The 19,567-nt window shown below is 36.6% G+C and overlaps 1 protein-coding gene across 4 annotated transcripts; it reads right to left on the bottom strand.

The window, feature by feature from the left end:
- Window positions 1–947: 947 nt before the first annotated feature.
- Prl2c5 (prolactin family 2, subfamily c, member 5) lies at window positions 948–10,175 on the bottom strand. Of its 4 annotated transcripts, none has more exons than XM_011244260.3 (6): window positions 10,066–10,174; window positions 9,834–9,961; window positions 6,913–7,088; window positions 3,403–3,510; window positions 2,110–2,292; window positions 948–1,239 (listed from the first exon to the last, which is right to left on the bottom strand). In XM_011244260.3, the coding sequence occupies exons 2-6, from the start codon at window positions 9,871–9,873 to the stop codon at window positions 1,063–1,065; spliced, it is 684 nt and encodes a 227-aa protein (XP_011242562.1). In that variant the 5' UTR covers window positions 9,874–9,961; window positions 10,066–10,174; the 3' UTR covers window positions 948–1,062. The 4 variants fall into 4 exon arrangements, with proteins under 4 accessions (XP_011242562.1, XP_011242563.1, NP_001298058.1 ...); NM_001311129.1 differs by having other exon boundaries at window positions 953–1,233; window positions 10,066–10,162; XM_011244261.1 differs by lacking the exon at window positions 9,834–9,961 and having other exon boundaries at window positions 10,066–10,175.
- Between the last annotated feature and the right edge of the window lie 9,392 nt (window positions 10,176–19,567).

Here is a 19,567-nt window from a genome sequence, read left to right as displayed (position 1 = left end):
TCCCTCAACAGAGGAATGGATACAGAAAATGTGGTACATTTACACAATGGGGTACTACGCATCTATTAAAAACAACGAATTTATGAAATTCTTAGACAAATGGAAGAGATTCTTTATATTTCATTATATACCATTTGCTTTCACCCAATATGAGGATGAGAAGGGTATATTAACACTAAATAATGTGAATATGAGAAGAAATTGAGGAAAGTCCAAAGAAGTCTTGGTATACACAAAGTAAAGAACATGTGGTATATGTCAAAGATGGTGCAATGAAGATAAGAATTTAGATGACTATGTTTGAAGAAAATTTTAAAGAAATTAAGACCCATTCAATTATTGTGTTCTGAGGGGTTTTAAACATTTTTAAAATTTTCAAATATTTGGGGATTGTGCATATCAATCAAAATCATGTTGACTTTCAGTACTCTGCAAGTTGTGTGATCAGGAGTGTCTGTCTTTCATTGTCTTTCATTAATTATCAAAAACACTTCAACTTTTATCACCAGGAAATTTACTGAAAACACCAGTTCTTTTTTGTTTGTTTGTTTGTTTGTTTGTTTGTTTTGTTTTGTTTTGTTTTGGTTTTTTTTTTTTTTTTTTTTTTTTTTTTTTTTTTTTGAGACAGGGTTTCTCTGTATAGCCCTGGCTGTCCTGGAACTCACTTTGTAGACCAGGCTGGCCTCAAAATCAGAATTTACCTTCCTCTGCCTCCCATGTGTGGGTTTAAAGGTGTGTGCCACCATTGCCCAGTGAAAACACCAGTTCTTGATTCCTACAAATTGACAAGTAATAAAATATCTGAAGGAATTAATTAGTTACAAAATGTGTTGGTTGCACATCTAACTTCAACTACTTGTGAAGTATTTGTTTGAAACAGGTTGGTGGTATAGATAGTTGTTTTATGAAATTCACAATTGAAATTTTGACTAATTCCCCATTGAGACTTTTATGTTTCTGAGAGCCACTTTTTATTTTTAAATGAGTCAACAACAAATTCAAAAGATACAAATTTAAAGGATGCTACATGATATTTCAGAAGCAGAGCACATGAAAGAAGTATCAGCAGTTATCTATTTTTAACATGTAACACTTCAGGATGTTGAGATAAATATCAACCTTCTTAAAGTCATTGTCTAGGCAGCTGATCATGCCATATGAAGAACGAATGCGAGCATCTTCATTGTCAGATTGCAAGAACCAGGCAGGGTTCTTATTTTCTTCATCTCCATTCTGAAGTTAATCATCAAAAATATATTCAACTATCAGTTTTATTATAATACTTTGGTGCCTAAATGCTAAATAAATTTGTAAGAGGTTAGAATTTTATAAACAAGCTAAGTGTATGGATTTCCATGATGTTGGTGAGGGTAGCTAAAAGAGAAGAATGTGTAGCTTGTCTTTTTTGTCTGATCAGTTACTTTCTTACAGAATTTGATAGATGGACAATCAGTAACTTACTTGATTTTAGACACAGACTTGAAAGAATGACAATTAAGCAATAGATGTTTATTATATCACATAAGGATCATCCCTATGTCTTCAAAAGTCTATGACTTGCTTTAAAAAAAAATAGTAGGTCCGGGCATTGAAATGCTGCCCATTTTTTCTTTTTATTGAAAACAGATCTTTTTCACATATCTTGTTTTTGGACAAATCAATTCTTCATATAATGTAAATATTCTTAACCTGAGTAACCTGAGATGAAATGATTTTTATACTTGATGGTTTAAGATGCAAATATTCATGGAATGATGGTGGTAACAACACCTGCTCAGGTACTTAGGCATTGTAGTGTCTGTTTTTTTTTTCCACTGAGAGAGGTAATGTCCAAATTAAATGAGGAGCACTTACTTTTTTCCTGAGAGCCCTGCGATGTAAGATTCTGAATAACACTCTTCTCAGACAGTTGGAATTGCCATCATCCAATTAGTAGTATGGCTTGTAGTTATATGGATGCCAAAGGGTTTTTTGTTTGTTTGTTTCTGGTTTTGTTTTTGTTTATGTTTGTTTGTATTTTTTAAAGTGAACTCCTTCAAAACTCTATGCTTGTTCTGCTCACCTCTCTTATAAGAAGAAGAGTGAAAAAACACATATGGGACTACTCACCATGGTGCTCATGAGGGCATTAACCCCGTTCTGGACTGCGTTGATCTTTTTCTTTATGTCTGTGGCTTTGGAGATGATTATATCAGGGACATTTTTTATGGTAGATAATTCACTCACTAGATAGTCCAGAGGGTTTTCCCAGGCATCCAAAATCATGTCTCCTGATTTCAGAAGAGCTTCATACTAAGTAATCACATTTGAATAATATGATAGAGTTAGTGAAAATAGGTTTTCTTCAAAAGACTGAAATAATCTTCCCATTTTCTATACAAACATATATTTACAATCTTTTGTAATTGTATGAGTTGTATAAGTTCAATTGTAAAAGTATAAAATATAGTCATTGTATTGTGAAGTAGAATTCTAGAGTGAATTAAATTCATAAAGTTCAATAGAGTGCTTTATGAGGTTTCTAGAGAAGTGATGACTCTCATGAAGTATAATCTTGATTTTTGTCACTTTCCTTCATTGTTTCCCTATGCTTTGAATAAGAGTTAAAGAGACACAAACTGTTTTGCCATTAAGCAGAACTTGGGGACACATTCTAACTGCACAAATGTATGAGGATGTAAGACAATTTTAATCAACATAATATGATGGTTTATATAGGAAGTCATAAGTGTGAGATGATAAAAATCAATATCACAGCCATGATATGTAGACTTATAATTGCACAGCAGGATGATTCCACATTGGTGAATTCCTTTCTTTAGTTGGCTTTTATTTATGGCATATGTGAGGACATTTAGGAGTCAATATTTAGGATCAGAAACAAAAAGAAACCATAATATTTAGTACTTAAAAGTCAAGAGAAATGATGAACTGGTTGCTAATACAACCAGTTCTGTCAACCCAGGGTCAATACTAACTTATGATAAATACAACTGTATAGTCATTGTCTAAGCCTGCATCAATAGAGTTTTAGCCTTGAATTTCAATGGCAGTTTAAAAATCCCCTACTGAATAGTATGAATAATACAATTGGTGGGTAGTGGAAAAAGTTTCTTTCACTGTGGACAATTTATAGATACAAGAAAATGTTACTTGGCCCATTTCATTTACAAGTCATCAACTGTGCATTATAATTTCCCTCTTATTATACATTCTGTCTCTATTTCCCCACATAAATGATTATCATTTTCCTTTTATTATATATTCTATCTCTATAAATGATTATTACACCTATAATAATGTTCCCATATAAATGTACAATACCATTAATAAATTACAATATTGAAAATCAAGTGTACTCTTTCAAAATTTTTCTGAAAACTACATTGTGTGCAAACTCACGCGTATGTGCCTGGCTTGTTCCTTGTTTTCTGGAGTTGGAAGGAAAGAAGTATGGCATCTCATGGGGCTTTTGTCTCTGAGCCCAGGCACGTTAGAATAATGTTTTTCCTGGAATTAATGAGATATTTAGTTGAGACCAGAAATTATGGAAGGGTTAAATGAACAGAAAGTAATGAATTTAAAGTGAGTACTAAAAACTGAAATTAATATATTACATAAATGACCATGAAAATTATTTTAATTAAAATTCAATTGCATATTTTCTCCTTCCTTTTCTTTTCTTTAACCCCTCCCACATACCCTCTCTATTATCATCAACTTCTTTCATCCCAGTCTGACTCCATCTTAATTTTTGGCATCTTTAATATTTTTTTCCTAGATAGGGGTTCTTTGTGTGTCCCTGAATATCCTGAAAGAGCTCTGTACACCAAGCTGGCCTTAAACTCGGAGATCTGCCTGCCTCCGCGTCCCAAGTTCTGGGATAAAAGGTGTGTGCCAGCACTACCTGATCTCTTGGCATGTTTTTATTTGATTATTATTGTTACACACACACACACACACACACACACACACACACACACACACACACACAATCCCACATATACGAGGGTACACCCACACCAATGCATGTTGAGTCTGTTTAATAGTTTTGTATGTATTATTTCAGGGATGCTCATTTAGTATTGTATAGCCAATTGAGGCATTCATTCCTAGGAAGACATTTAACAACTTTAACCTTTCTCTGTGGTATCAGTTTATATCCGTCTAAATTTCAAATTTCCCAGTCTCCTCTTTGCTTTTGGCAGTCTCTCTAGATGTTGTGATTTGTCAAGCAGATGCTAAAATCAGCAAATCTCCGAATCACTAATTCTGTTAGGTGTCATTTCTAACAAATGCCACACTGTAGAACATTTCTTACAATTACCTTTGTACTTACTCAAGAATACCTTACTTAGGTCATTAGTAATGCAGAATACTATTGTGTTGGTTATGACTAAATATGTCTTAAACCCTGCATAGATTGTACTAGAGAACATACACCATGAGCTAGCTAAAATGGAAACATACTTAGCATTTGCATATTAATAAGCATTCAGTTTTCTATTGTAAGTACTCCTATATCTTTATTGTTTGTTCTATCTATTATTTAATACTAGTATTTAAAGTATTAATTAATACTATCATTAATGAGTTATTTTATAGTTTAAAAGATTTTTGATGATGATCCCCATTGGAAAATGCAAATTATAGGAATGATAGAGTGTAGGCCTTGCAAATATTGAGCCTACTTCTCACATCCCATCCATGTTCAAAAGTCATTCAGAAGTCACAAAAGTGACTTCAGAGTGGAGTAGAATATCTAACATACAGCCTTAAAAGTGCTTCAAATTATGAAGACCTAACCAATTTCCCTGCATGTACCAGACCTTGTTATTATAAAAACAAATATCTTGGAATTCATTAAAAATAGTTCATAAGATTTGGGAGTCTGAAGAACAATTTTTAGTTTTCTTGCTCTCCCTGATTTTCCCCAGTGCCTGTAATTCTACTTAATTCTTGCAGGTCACTGCAATGGAGTTTCTTTTATTATAAGTTTGCAGTGTACAGTGGAAGGGAAAAGGCTAGAATGTTAGGATAGGATAAAGTTTGGAGGAGAAGGGAAGGAGAGAAAGAAAGGGAATATCGAAATGATAGCTAAAATTAGGAGCTATTTGAGGGGTACTATGGCAATCTATACAGTACTAGCTTCCTAAAACATTTCCATATATGAAGGAAATCTAATGAAATTGCCAGCTAATTGAGACCGAGCCCCATCTGACTTCCTCTTGTCACCAAATGAATCTTTCTACTGAGTACAGGGTTGTATCTAATTGAGTTATTGGTCAAAAGGATTAGAAACCATCAAACAGTCCAAGATATACTATTGCAAAGACTATGGCTTGTTCTCCACAAACTGAAGCAAGGCCCTATTGCTAAAGACATTGACTACACAACTCATTGAACGTGAAAAAGTTGAGATGATGACTCCATAGAACCTTCACACTTATGTGCTAGCATCTTTGTCACAGGAAGGTACTCTGTACACTATCGAAAGAGAAACATAAACACTAACTCAGCCACAAACACTTTAATATAAAATGGTTTCCTGTCTAAAAGGTATGATAGGACAACAGTGGTACAAATCTTGTGGAATTAAATAATCAATACCTGACTAAGAAAAGTCCAGAAAATATTGAACCCATACCTAACACTGCTTAGGTGACCAAAAAGCTGAGACTGGAGAGCCCTGAGACCTGGATAACATCAAATGTTATTCTTCTAGAAACAAAAACAAACTAACCAAACCAAAGAAAGTTCATGCCATTCTTCCATACTCATAGGTCAGTGCCTTGCTCAGTTATCATCAGAGAAGCTTCCTTCTGCAGAAGAACAAAGACAGAAGCCCACAGACAGACAGCATGCAGAGAGTGAAAGACCTTGAAACACACATCTCTAAATGGGATGTCTCTACCAACTCCCTGTACTTAGAAGTCATGGAATCCTGAAGAAGATGTGGTAGAAAGAATATAGTAGCTAAAGGAGAAGGAAGCCACCAAGAAAAACAAGGCCCTCTAACTCAACATGATTTATACCCATATGAGCTCAAAGAAAGTGAGGCAGCAAGCACAGGGCACAGATGGTTCTGCACCATGTCCTTTCTACCTATTGTTTCATTTTTTTTAATTGGATTTCGGAGTTTTGAAAGAGTTGGTCTGTTTCTTGTGTCCTCTCTTGAGTTCTTTGTTATTTGTTTTGTCCAATTCTTATGTAATCATTTTTGTTTTATCTTATTTTCTTTTATTGTTATCACTTAGAAGCCTGATTTTTTTTTCTAATGAGAGACACAAATGGAGTAGATTCCCCCAAAAGGGTGGGGACAGACATGGAAAGAATCTGGAAGGAATAAATGGAGAGGCAACTGTAACATATACACACAAATATATATATATATATGTATATATATATATACATATATATATATGTATGATAAATATGTACATATATATATATGCATATGTGTGTATATGTGTGTGTAAGATATATATATATATATATATTATATGAGAAAAAACTATTTTCATTAAAAGGTAGAATAGATGATAGATGATAGATAGATAGATAGATAGATAGATAGATAGATAGGTGATAAACAAGATTGATAGAAGTGGAAAGTAGCCCATTAGATAAAGGAAAAGTGAATTAACATTTTCTTTCTTATGTCTTGCATGTCTTTATGTCATAAAAGTAAATTAAAATAAATGCTAAATAAAAGATATACATTAAAATAGTTGTGTTTCAGCTAGTATTCTCTTTCTGGCCTATAGTTCAGTAGTTGCTCTGTTCTCCTTGAGAAAGAAAGTTTATTTAAGATTTAGATTATGGTGCTTTCTGCTTTAGGCTATGCAGTATATCAACCATTGTGATGGAGGCTTGATTTTCTATGAAGCCAGAAGTCAGTGGGGTACTTACAAACTCAGTGAACAGTTCTGAAACTTCTATACTGATATTATGAGACAAACTGCCGGCTAATTCAAATGTGTCTTCAAAGAACATAAAGCAACGATCATTCCTCATTGCACACATGGGCAATGATGCAACATTCTTCCACAATAACGAGCTGTTCACCAGTAGTAGGAGCAGTATCCCTGTAAAAAAAGTAGAGAACTCACTCTCAGATATATTCTTGTGAGGGTGTTAAAAGTCATCTTGTCAATGGAATCCTTCTTGTGGTCACAGTAGCCTCCTATGAAGAAACTGTTTTTTGTTATTGGTTTGTTTGTTGGTTGGTTGGTTGTTTTGTTTTATCACTTTGAGAGTACTGGATAACTTACAATGGAAAACCTAAGTTAAGTAATTGTATTTTCTCATATTCTCATTTTGAGTCACAAATGTTCTTTTTACACTTTTGAAAATCACACCCAAGAGTACCCTGCATTCTACAAACACTTCTACTTTAATTTGATTCAAGGCAGGGTGCTGAAGTCATTCTGTTCAGACCATTTAATTCCTTGTGACATGTTGTTGATTTTCAGTAGTAGGGGTAAGTCGTGAGTTTGTAGAATCTTTTTTAGAAACATTTATTTAATCTTATTTAATTTTATGTATATCAGCATTTTGCCTACACTTACATAGGTTTACCATATCTACATCTGTTGTCCATACAGGCTAGATGAATGCATCAGATCTCTTAGAATTAGAGTTATGTATAGTTGAGAGCAGCCACAGGGTACCAAGAAGTGAACACACGTTTTGTTCAATAGCAGCAATGGCTACTCCAGATCCAGGCCCTAAATTTCCCCTAATACTTGATGGGACACCAGTGTGACAAGGACAGCTCTGTGGATTAGCTATATCTTCAAATTACGTAGGAATAAACACACAACTATTTACTAATGCTGACAATGTAGAGAATTGTGTTAGCAAATTATTCTGTAGTCTAAAATAGATATTTCTACACCAAAATGTCACATTTTCTCCTTTGCCACTATCCCCCTACTTTGTGTAAAGCAGTTTTAATAATTTTGATAATGACAAAGATTGGTGTCACCATCAATTTATTCTTCAATAATGGATGCAGCAATATTTAACAGTTTGAGTATGATCAATCAGCATGACTTTATTACAAAGAAAATTCTATTAATTTAGTGACAGTAATTGGAAAAAAATCTTCTGATGAGCATAATCTTTGATAGAACTGAATATATGTAACTGAAAGTTAGGGAATTGGTAAATTTTACTCACAGGAAAAAATCTGAACACACACACAGAGTCTTCTGTTTATCATATATAGGATTTAAAAAACTTAACCAGAGCTAATGATTTTGTTTTACCATTTAATAGAAACCAGCTTATGCTTCTTGTCAATTCATCTTGCTTGTAAATAAGAGCAAATTAAAACAACTGTACTCGCCATTTCTTCTGTCATTTAAGATTTCATATATATTTTGATATTCACTCCACATTACCCAACTCTTCCCATCTCCACATCCTCTTTCTCAGCCACATAATTTTGTGTCATTAAAAAAAATTAAGATCAATTCGTACTTGCAAATATTCTTGGAGGTGTAGTCTTCTACTAGATCCTGGTCAAGTTACCAGGAGTCACACATTAAAAAAATTATTCTCCCCCCTCCCAGCAGCTTAGAATTGCCAATAGCTTCAGGTGTGGAAGATTGTGTGTCTAATGCTCCCCCCCCCCACATTCTGTATTTGGTCTTGTATGAACTTGCACAGGTTTTATGGATGCTAAAAGTCTATTTTCCTTGAATGAAAACTTTTAGGCTATATAAATGTACATCTATTATTCTCACTGACTTATCCCTGGAATAACAATGATTGCATCATTCTAATCCAACAACTGGGTAGGGGAGAGAAGAATCTGATCTTGTATTGGGTACGAGAAAAGGACTGAAGCCCTAAGGGCCAGCAGAAAGAATCAAAACAGGCAACCTCCTGAAATGGGAGTTTTGGCAGACTCTCCAGAATACACCAGAAACCTGGGAGGTGAGAAACTCTCAGGACTCAAAGGGAGGGACCTAAGATGGAATGTCCAACAGTAGACAGAGGGAACTTATAGAGCCCACCTCCAACAGGAAGACAGGGCATCAAATGACGGAGGGGTTGCCATGCCCCAGTCACACCCCTGACCCATAATTGTTCCTGTCTGAAAGTATTACAGAGATGGAAATGGAGATGAGCCTAAGGAACAGAAGGTCCAGAGACAGGCCCAAAGAGGAATCTAGCTCAAGGGGAGGTCCCAAGGCCTGACACTTTTATTGAGGCTATCTAGCACTTACCAAAAGGAACTTAGCATGACTGCACTCTAGAAGACCCAACAAGCAGCTGAAAGAATCAGAGTCATATAGTTGCACACAACCAATGGACAGAAGCAGCTGAGTTTCCCTGTTGTTGAGTTAGAGCAAGACTGAAAGAAGCTGAGGAGGAGGGCAACCCTGTAGGAAGACCATCAGTCTCAATCTGGACCACCGAAATCTCTCAAACACTAGACCACCAACCAGGCAGCATACACCAGCTGATAGGAGACCCATAACACATATACAGCATAGACTGCTGGGTGTGTGTTCATTCTGAGATGATGCACCTAACCCTCAAGAGATTGGAAGCCCCAGGGAGTTTAGATGTCAGGTGGGATAGGGAGTAGGAACATCCTCGTGAAGACAGGGGCTTGAGAAGGAGGTATGGGAGGTGGAGCAGTTGGAGGGTGGAGGGTGGAAATAAATTATGGAGTGAAAAACAAACAAACAAACAAACAAACAAACATCATGATTTCTCATACAACACATTGGTAATGTTCATATTCTCTACTTCAGTCACCTAAGAAAATGCAAAATTTTTCTAGACACTGCTGCATGACTCTAGGCTAAGATTACCTCTCTTTAAGAAACAAAGATCCATAAATGCACTGTGCATTTGCTCCAATAATAATGACCAGAAAGGTTTTCTCAGATCCACTGGGCTCTACTTCTCCTGGTTAGTTATTAATCAGTGTTCTTCATTCCTGATAAGAAAAGAATAACACCAGAAAAGCTAACTGTCCACCACCTCTGCAATATAATTCAGTACCTAAGCCGTGTGGAAGAAATTTTGTAAACAGTCACTTACAGGAGCATGGTTGAATCAAAGAAGGGAGCATCTCTGCAGAGTCCTACCCAGGCTTAGCTGTGGATTCCAGAAAGATTCTTCACTGGAGTTGGAAGCCTTCTATGTCCTTATTTTCTACCTCTTATATAGTCTTTCCCAGTAACCCTGAGGTTACACACTGGCAGGAAGAAAAGGACGTGTTAATTCCTGTTATTTTCCCTCAGGGTTAAGTAGCCTAGATACCATGAACACTAATATAGTTCTAAGTTCATGGTTTATCTTATTTTTTAGGTTCACTGTTATAGTCAGTTCTATGTACGTGGTTCATCTCATGTTCATGCTCTGACTAAAACAAATCATACTGTGAGTAGCCACAACTATGTCTTCCTCATAAAGACTGATAGAAATTACTTGCTTTAAGTAAATAGCTATGCCATAGACCTTTTTACCTTCAGGATTTTATATATTCTAAAATTTTCAATGACACGTAGATGAAGGTCATATATATTTCATCGTCTTTAGACCGTTGGGACTTAAAGCCTCAGTAAAAGTCACCCATATTGAGTTTTATCCTCATGAGTCTTTGACAACACCCAAGGAACATTGTGAGTTGCTTGATTTTTCATATTAGGCACATAAGAGTGACAATTGAACATTCAAATACAGATGTCTTGAAGGCTATTTTAACAAAGATATCATATTAACTTAACCAAAAATTATCAAAAGCTTCCATTTTTGTAGCCAAGAACATCTCCTGTCACAGATACTCAGGCAAGCTTACAAACATCACCTAAGTCCATGGAACTGGATTTAAAGCTAATAGAACATATTTGATTTCAATGATAACAGTCATATTAAAAGTGAACAAGTCAAAACATGCTTCTCCTTGGTGGTTAAGTTATCTTGTGCTGAATAGGTCCTTTATTGACATTTCCTACTAGTACAGACAGAGCAGTGTGACATGGGTACTATCAGAGTAAGTCAAAACTCTGTGGCCTTCTACCTCACTACAAGTCCAATTTATTCTTATCATGCAACCAAACCATACGGTATTTTACTGTATCTCTAGTATTTAAATAGGCTTCTCTAACAATACTTTGTTTTACATAGATGGACACCAAGGCTTACTGTTGAATAGCTCCTAGTAAGCTAAGTACTCTGTTCTTGGGATTATTCAGAAACGTTGTGGTTTTACTTGCTACATTTTCCAACCATGCCTGGTTTCTGCTTTAGAATTCAAAACTGCTATGTTTCTTTACTTCCTACACTTTTTTCAAGTCTGCAAGCCATTAGATCTTATCTGTACACAGTCTTTACTAGTGTAACCCTTACAGATATTTATCAAATCTGTTCAAGGACCAGTGTTCCCTGATGCAAACAAGTACAACTTTAATAGAACTTAGCATGAATTGGAATTCTTAAAAAAATTAACTATAAAAACAAAACAGCTAATAAGTAATAATAAATAATAAAATGGTCTGACTACCTCTTTTAACTGGTACTTCCTTAGAGAAATGTTGCTTACAATGAAGTGTGTTATAAGAAAAAACATATTTAGATCTAGATAATATTAAGTTGTTTTGGTTAATATTCTCTCTCAACTTGAATTATCTAGAATCACTTTGGAGACACTGATTGATGGATTGGGATTGATCAAGGTGATATGGAAACAAAAGAAAGAATATATGAACCTTCAGCAGGAGCAGATTGTCCTTTAATCAGAACAATGAAGTGTTACAGTCTCTCCACAGGAGTAAAGACAGTGGGCCTGTAACACAGGGGCCTTGGTATTTTGTGGTCCATGGAATTTCTTGCCCAGGAAAATTGTATCTGCAGGTCTTTTCTCCTGTAGTCTCAAAGTTGTAATTACCAATGGAGATTGCTGTGACCTTAGCAAGAGGGGTTGGTGTCCTACTTGGAAGAAGGGAACTTCTAGTTTATGTGACCTCACCATCTACTGGGGTCCCTTGTAAGAAACCTCCTGGATATTAGCACTCTGCAGATGGTATCAGCATATCCTTTGCTTAAGAGACCACACCATTACTTTAGATATCATTAGGAGCTTCCTGAAGCCTGGCAACCTGTATGTGTTAGTAGCTATAAAAATTCCTTCTCATTTTAGGGTTTGGGGCCATTAACTCTTTAACCATTCCAGTGGTGAACAGGAGCCTACCTTGGTAGAAAATGTGGTATCATTGTACAAGTGGCACTAGTTTTGTAGGAAGGGAGATAGAATAACAACAACACCCTTTAAGTTTTCCATAAGGATACAGAGAAATCCTCAGGACAGGCAATGTGTTGCAAGTTTGTGAAACCCTTTAAGGAGGTTTTAAATGCCATTGTATGAAGCCACAAAGGTGGCATTTAAGTTCCAATACAGATACCAAAGTATTAGACATGTAAAATCCTTTCTATTTTCTAATGAGTAAATCTGAAGGCATGAAGTGAAACCAGGCAAGGAGGATGGCTATGTGTGCTGTAGGTAACATACTGGAGGGTTTTGGCTAGAAAAGTTCTTTAGAGCCAAACTGATTTCATTATAAATAACTAGCACTTAAGAAATTGTTTCAGGTCTATCAGCACTAGACTTAGAAATAGCTCATATTGTGAAAGACTACAACGACTCACAGATGTACTTAATATATTTTGCTTTAAGCCAAGTCCATGGCCTTATGGGGAAATGATGTACAAAGTTTCTGCATGTGGTATTATCTGAGTCATGCTGATAGGGGTTGTTTGTGGCAATTAATATACAATGCCAGCTTTATGTGAGCAATTCTCCTCACACACACACCTCTACTGATGACACTAAGGGAGATTCTATACAGGCTTATCATAGATCTGTAATAAATGAAGGCTATATCATTACATGGATTGTGTCTAAGACTGAATTTGAAGAATAAAAGAAGTGAAGAGCAAACAACCATTAATCTCAGCCTGAGTTCTTGATTTTAAAAGCAATAGAACAGGCTACCTTGTCTTCTCCATCATGATGAGCGGTGTTCTTTTTCAATATAAACCACAACTCTTCCTCACTATATCATTTAGAAATAAAAATTAGAAAAAAAAGTCATAGTCTTTTCCTAGGGAAGTCATCAGGAAAAAAAGTTGTTATTTTCTACTACACATTTTGTTTTTGCAAACTTTGTGCATTACTATTTATATACAGATTTCCCAGGATATAAGATGCTCAGTAATCTGTAGGTCCTTCAAATATTTCTAATACTGGGTCAATTCCTTTAATTGCTGAAGAGTGAAGGATTTTTTTTTCTTTTTCTTTTTTTTTCTGGTTATTTTCTTTATTTACATTTCAAAAGTTATACACTTTTCCAGTTTCCCTCCCTTCTGGAAACAACCTGTCACACCCACCCTCCCCCTGCTTCTATGAGGCTGTTCCTCCAACCATCCACCCACTCCCGCCTCCCTGCCCTTGTTTCCCCTACACTCGGACATCTATGGAGCCTTTATAGGACCAAGGATTAATGCATGACAAGGCCATCCTCTGCTACATATGCAGCTGGAGCCAAGTGTTGGTGGCTTAGTCACTGGGAGTTCTGGGGGGGGGGGATTTAGGATAGCATTTGAAATGTAAATGAAGAAAATATCTAATAAAAATGAAAAAATAAATAAAATTGAAATTGATATGTCCATACATGACAATTCTATGGAAAAAAAAAGAATTATACCTCAACATCAGTGATAGACATTATCTCAGAGTAAAGGGTTGCAAAAGATATTCCAAGTAAATGGACCATAGAAGCAAGCAGGTGTAGCTTCCTTAATATCTGGCAAAAATAGATATCAAAAGAGATGGCGAAAGACAATTAAAAGGAAGAATTCACCAAGATGACTTTTTAATTCTTGGCATCTGTGCCACAAATGCAAGTACACTCATATTTGTAAAAGAAACATTACTAAAATTTTAATCACACAATAAACTCCATATATTAACAGTAGAAGGCTTTGATACTCTCACTGATGAACTGGTCATCCAGATAAAAACTAAACAAAGAAATACTGGTGCTAACAAACACTGTGAATCAAATTTTGGGGCAGGAGGAGGGTATGGGGGACTTTTGGGATAGCATTGGAAATGTAAAGGAAGAAAATACCTAATAAAAAAAATAATAAAAAACATTTTACCCAAATACAAAAGGATATACCTTTTTCTCAACACCCTACAAAACCTTCTCAAAAATTCACCATAAACCTGGTCACAAAGCAAGTCTCAACAGACACAAGAAAATTTAAATAAGCCCTATCATCCTATCAGGCTACTATTGATTAAAACTGGAAGTCAACAGAAATAGACACAACAGAAAGCCTACAAATTCACGGAAAGTGAACCACATCCTACAAAATGACTTCAGGGTCAAAGTGGAATTAAAGAAATTAAAGACTTCTTATAGTTCATTGAAAATGAATGCACAATATACTCAAAGTTATGGGACACAATGAAAGCATTACTAAGAGGAAAGTTCATAGCACTAAATGTATTCATGAAGAAACTGGGGTGATCTCATACTAGCAACTTAATTATGCAGCTAAAAACCCTAAAAAAAAAAGAAGTAAACACATCCATGAGATGGCAGAAAATAATCAAACCGAGGGTGGAAATTTAAAAAAAAAAAGAAAAGAAACAAAGAGAACAATACAAAAACTCAACGAAATAAATAATTGGTTCTTTAAGAAAATCAACAAGCAGCTAACAGAGTCTGATGTAGATATTTGTCCCTAACCAATGGACAGAAGCTGCTGACAACTGTGGTTGAATTAGAGAAAAGCTGGAAGAAGCTGAGGAGAAGAGGGTGACCTTGTAGGAGGACCAGGAGTCTCAATTAACCTGGATCTCCGAGATCTCTCAGACACTGGACAGTCAACCAGGTGATATGAGGCCCCCAACTCATATACATTAGAGGGCTGCTGGGTCTTTGTTCAGTCAGAGAAGATGTACCTAATCCTCAAGAGACTGTAGGCCTCAGGGAGTTTAGAGGTCTGGTGGTATGGGGATGGGGACATTCTCATGGAGACAGGGGTGGGGTGGGGAGGAGGTATGGAATGTGGAATAGTCGGTGGGTGGACTAGGAGGGAATAAAATCTGGAGTGTAAAATAGATAAATAAAATAAAAGATTTTTAAAAAATAAAATCAACAAGACTGACAGATTATTATGAAAACTAATTAAAAGGCAGAGAAAAAGTATCAAAATTGGCAAAATCAGAAAGGAAAAGTGAGGCATAACAATAGACACTGGGTAAATCCAAAGAATCATTTTGTCATAGTTCAAAAACCTGTACTCTACAAAACTAGAAAATCTAAAAGAAATGGTTTATTTTCTCAATAGATACTACTTACCAAAGTTAAATCAAGACCAGAGAAATAATTTAAATAAAGATATAGCTATTAAAAAATAGAAGCAGTATAAAAAGTCTCCCCCTCAAAAAGAAAAAAATAAAAGAAGAAAGAAAAAGAAAGAAAAAAATCCCAGTACAGAATTCAACTAGACATTCAAGGAAGACCTCATATCTATACTCCTCACATTGCACCACAAAATAGAAACAAGGGACCATTGTTAAATTCATTATGTGCCCACATTCACCCTCACAGGTAAACCACAGAAAGATTCAATAAAGGAAAAATTTATAGAACAATTTCTCTCATGAACCTTGATGTAAAAGTACTCAACACAATACTTGCCAACAGAATCTAAGAACATATCAATAAAATCATTCACCATGATCAAGTAGGCTTCTTCCCATTTTCAGGGATGATTCAACATATACATATGACAGAGGTCAAATTTCCAAAATACATAAAGAACTCAAGCAACTAGACATCAACAAACTAAATAATTCAATTAAAAATGGGGTACAGATGCAAACAGAATTCTAAACAGAGGGATCTCAAATGGTTGAGGAATAATATTTAACATATGGAAGTTTAAGTCAAGACTCCTTTCAGATTCCATATTATACCTGTCAGAATTACGAAAATAAAACAAACAAAACAAAAACAAAAAACCCCAAAAGACAAAACAAGTAATAACTCATGTTGATGAGGATGTGGAACAAGGGGAACACTGCTACATTGCTCATGGAAGTTCAAACTTGTAAAGCCACTATGGAAGTTAATATGGTAGTTTCTCTGAAAATTGGAAATTGATCTACCTCAATACCCAGCCATACACTCCAAGACATATACTCAAAGGATCCTCCCATCATAAGGACACGTTCTAAACTATGTTTATAGCAGCTTTATTCATAAGAGCCAGAAATTAGAAACAATCTAGATATACCTAAACTGAAGAACTGATAAAATTTGATCCATTTACACAATGGAGTATTACCCTGCTGTTAACAATAGTAACATCATGAATTTACATGCAAGTGGATGGATCTTGAGAATATCATCACAGAAAGATTAACACGTTCTGTGGTTATTGGCTATAAGTAAATGACAAACATGTTACAGTCCACAGACCAAGAAAGGCTAAGTAACAAGAAGGTTTGGAACAGAAACATGAGGATCTTGCTGGTGATAGACCTAAGTAGAGGACCAGAAACATGAGTATTACCAAGTGCCTGTGTGAAACATCCGGCCAGCTGCAGCTGTTGGGAGTCACCAGTCCTGATACATACTTTTCTGCACTTAGTAGATACCACTTCCTAGCAACCCTCCCCCACCCAAATGACCCTTGGGAGTCACAAAGCAGTTCATGGAAATACCACAAAGGGTACTAATTACTCCTCTCCCAGCTGGGCCAGAGCCGTTTGTGGCCTTGGCACAAACCAATCAACTTCCCCATAAACCTCTTACCAATCATGTAATGGCAAGGCTTGGAAACGCCTTCTAAAGACTCTCATATGCTTGCTTTGGACTTGTGGTTCTTGGTGGTCTCCTGGGGGATTTTGCAATCTGGGCACAACACTGTGAAGGAAGGACAATTGATTTTGAGGATGAACTGGGGCTAGGTGGGATGGGAACAAGAGGGATCAGGTGAGGGTGCAAGGACCAGTCTTAACTTGTGTGTCCATGTTCTCCAACCAGTTATGTCCCTATAATCCTAAAAAATGTATCTGAATAGCTCATCTTCTGCAGAAAAGAGGTCCAGTCTTTTATTTTATATATCCATCCAGTCATTTACTGCAGGCTTTCCTCTTGATTATCTTATGAATCAGCAAGCATCCCAAGACCCAACCCTTTGATTCTTAGGAGACAGGAAGCATATATTTTTTCCCTTTTAACATTGCAAAATAATTAAGAGGTCTACATTTGTTAATCACAGACAATAAACTAGTTGGATGGGACTCTGTCCAGAAATTACCATTTCCACCATGCCTGAGCCTAGCCTTCCTCTGTCCTAGGCTGATCCTGAACTCAGAAATCTATCTCTCCTTACAAGCATAAACAAACAAACAAACAAACAAAAAACGCAAAAAAACCCCAAAAACAAAACAAAACAAAACAAACCCCAAAAACAAAACAAAACAAAACAAACTTAGCTGGGTAAGATCTCTTGCCATCACCACTCCCTAAGCCTCTAATCTCCTTCCTTAGTAATTTTCTAACAAGTTGGCTCATAGTGCAGCTACTTTTATTTCTTTAGATTCATGAAGCCCCTCATATAACTCATATTCATCCTTATTTTTTCATAGTGGAGAAAATATGCATTTCCAAACCCATATATTTAGGCTATTATTCATAGTCTTAAGGGCTATCCTGAAGGTCTCAGTGTTTGCCATTTTGTTGAGACATAGCTTCACCCTGTACCCCTGCTCTTTCTAATTATCATGGAGTCATTTAATATTAACAAGGAGGATATTCCTCAAAAGAAGAGTCCTCCACTTCTAGTGGGTCTGAAAATATGTACATTATTCCACAAACAAAACTTATACCCGTAGTATTTCCAGAGTTTCACATTGGGACCCTGTCCAAGGGCAGGAACCATGTCACTATGACCCCAGCAAGACCAAGCTGGGCTCCCCAAGGTAGGGGTGGAGGGAGAAAATGCTAAGAGAAATTACTAGAGTTGAGGGGCATTTCTGGGGTGAGGTAGAAATCTATTGAAAGGAAGTCTCAGTGGAATCTAAGGGAATAACCTTAATAAAGACATTCAGTAATGGAGAAAAAATGGAGCCTAAACTTGCCATCTTCTGTAACCAGGCAAGACCTCAAGTGGAGCGATTGGACATAAACATGACAGGGCCTCCAATGGAGGAACTAGAGAAAGTAACCCCATAGGTAGAACAACATTATGAACTAACCAATACCCCAGAGCTCTTGACTCTAGTTGCATATGTATCAAAAGATGGCCTAGTCAGCCATCACTGAAAAGAGAGCCCCACTGGATTTGCAAACATTATATGCCCCAGTACAGGGGAATGCCAGGGCCAAAAAGTGGGAGTGGGTCGGTAGGGGCATTGGTGGGAGGGTATGCGGGACTTTTGGGTTAGCATTGGAAATGTAAATGAGGAAAATACCTAATAAAAAGTATTAAAAAATACTTTTGGCTTACAGTTTGTGCTGAGACCAAAGCCTAATACAATTGTCATCAAAGAGACTTCATCCTGCAACTGATGGGAGCAGATACAGAAACCCATAGCCAGAGCTTGGGGAGTCCTTAAAAGGATGGGGAGGAAGACTTGGAGAAACCAGAAAGGTTAGGGACATATCACAAGGGTCCATGATTTGCTGAAGACTGATACCCCAGATTAAAATACTATGTAAACACAAAGAATGTTTTATTCTGCAGAAGTCAAGCCTGCTGGGGTCTCCCATTACCAAGATAGAGACACCCTGAAGTGAGCTCAGGCCTAGTTTAAAGTACATTAGGGGAATTCCAGGGCAGGTGACCATCTTAATCTGTTGGGTCAACCTCTATACAAATTCCAGAACCATTACTGAGGTATGGGGCTGGAAACAGTTGCTAGGGAAGTCAAAACTGTGTTGACCCATTGCCCTTGCCTCAGGCCAAGTGGCTCTGACTAGCTGCCAGAAGCCTGCCTGGGGATTTTACCAGTAACTGACTCACCTGGGTTTTCCTGGACTTGTCCAGTTCTAGGAAACGGATTTAGACCTAGTCTCCTTCACTGCCCATTTGAAGCCTGTCATGGAATCAGCCTATTTCATTCCTCTCAAACAGGGCTCACAAAATTAACTGATTGAGTTTCATGGGAACTCACAGAGATCAGGGAGCCTGTGGGAACTTGACCTATAGCCTCTACATCTATTTTATGGTGTAGTATTTTGATATTCTTGTGGAAATTCTAACAGAGGGAACACAGGTTGCCTGTGACACTTTTGCCTACTTGTGGGACTCTTTCCACCTACTCACTTGCCTTGTCCAACCTGGTTGTGATGGCACGTGCCTGGTCTTATTGTAATTTTTCATGCCATATTTAATTGTACCTGGAAGACCTGCTCTTTTCTGAAGGAAGGCAGGAGTGGAGGGAATCTGGGTGAGAGAAGAGGTAAACAGAAAAGACTGAAAGGAGATGAGGAAGGGGGAAATTTCAGTTGAGATG

The sequence above is a fragment of the Mus musculus genome, chromosome 13, assembly GCF_000001635.26.
Source record: "Mus musculus strain C57BL/6J chromosome 13, GRCm38.p6 C57BL/6J".
NCBI classification, from domain to species: Eukaryota; Metazoa; Chordata; class Mammalia; order Rodentia; family Muridae; genus Mus; species Mus musculus.
This window is presented reverse-complemented; position numbering and strand designations above follow the sequence as displayed.

Bases quoted from the DNA above. Each gene is read 5' to 3' on its own strand.
- Prl2c5 (XM_011244260.3), bottom strand. From the start codon at position 9,873: ATGCACAGTGCATTTATGGATCTTTGTTTCTTAAAGAGAG. The intron at 7,089-9,833 runs GTAATCTTAGCC...CTTTTTTTACAG, and splicing joins TCTTTGTTTCTTAAAGAGAG to GGATACTGCTCCTACTACTG. The intron at 2,293-3,402 runs GTGAGTTTGCAC...GTGATTACTTAG, and splicing joins AACAAGCCAGGCACATACGC to TATGAAGCTCTTCTGAAATC.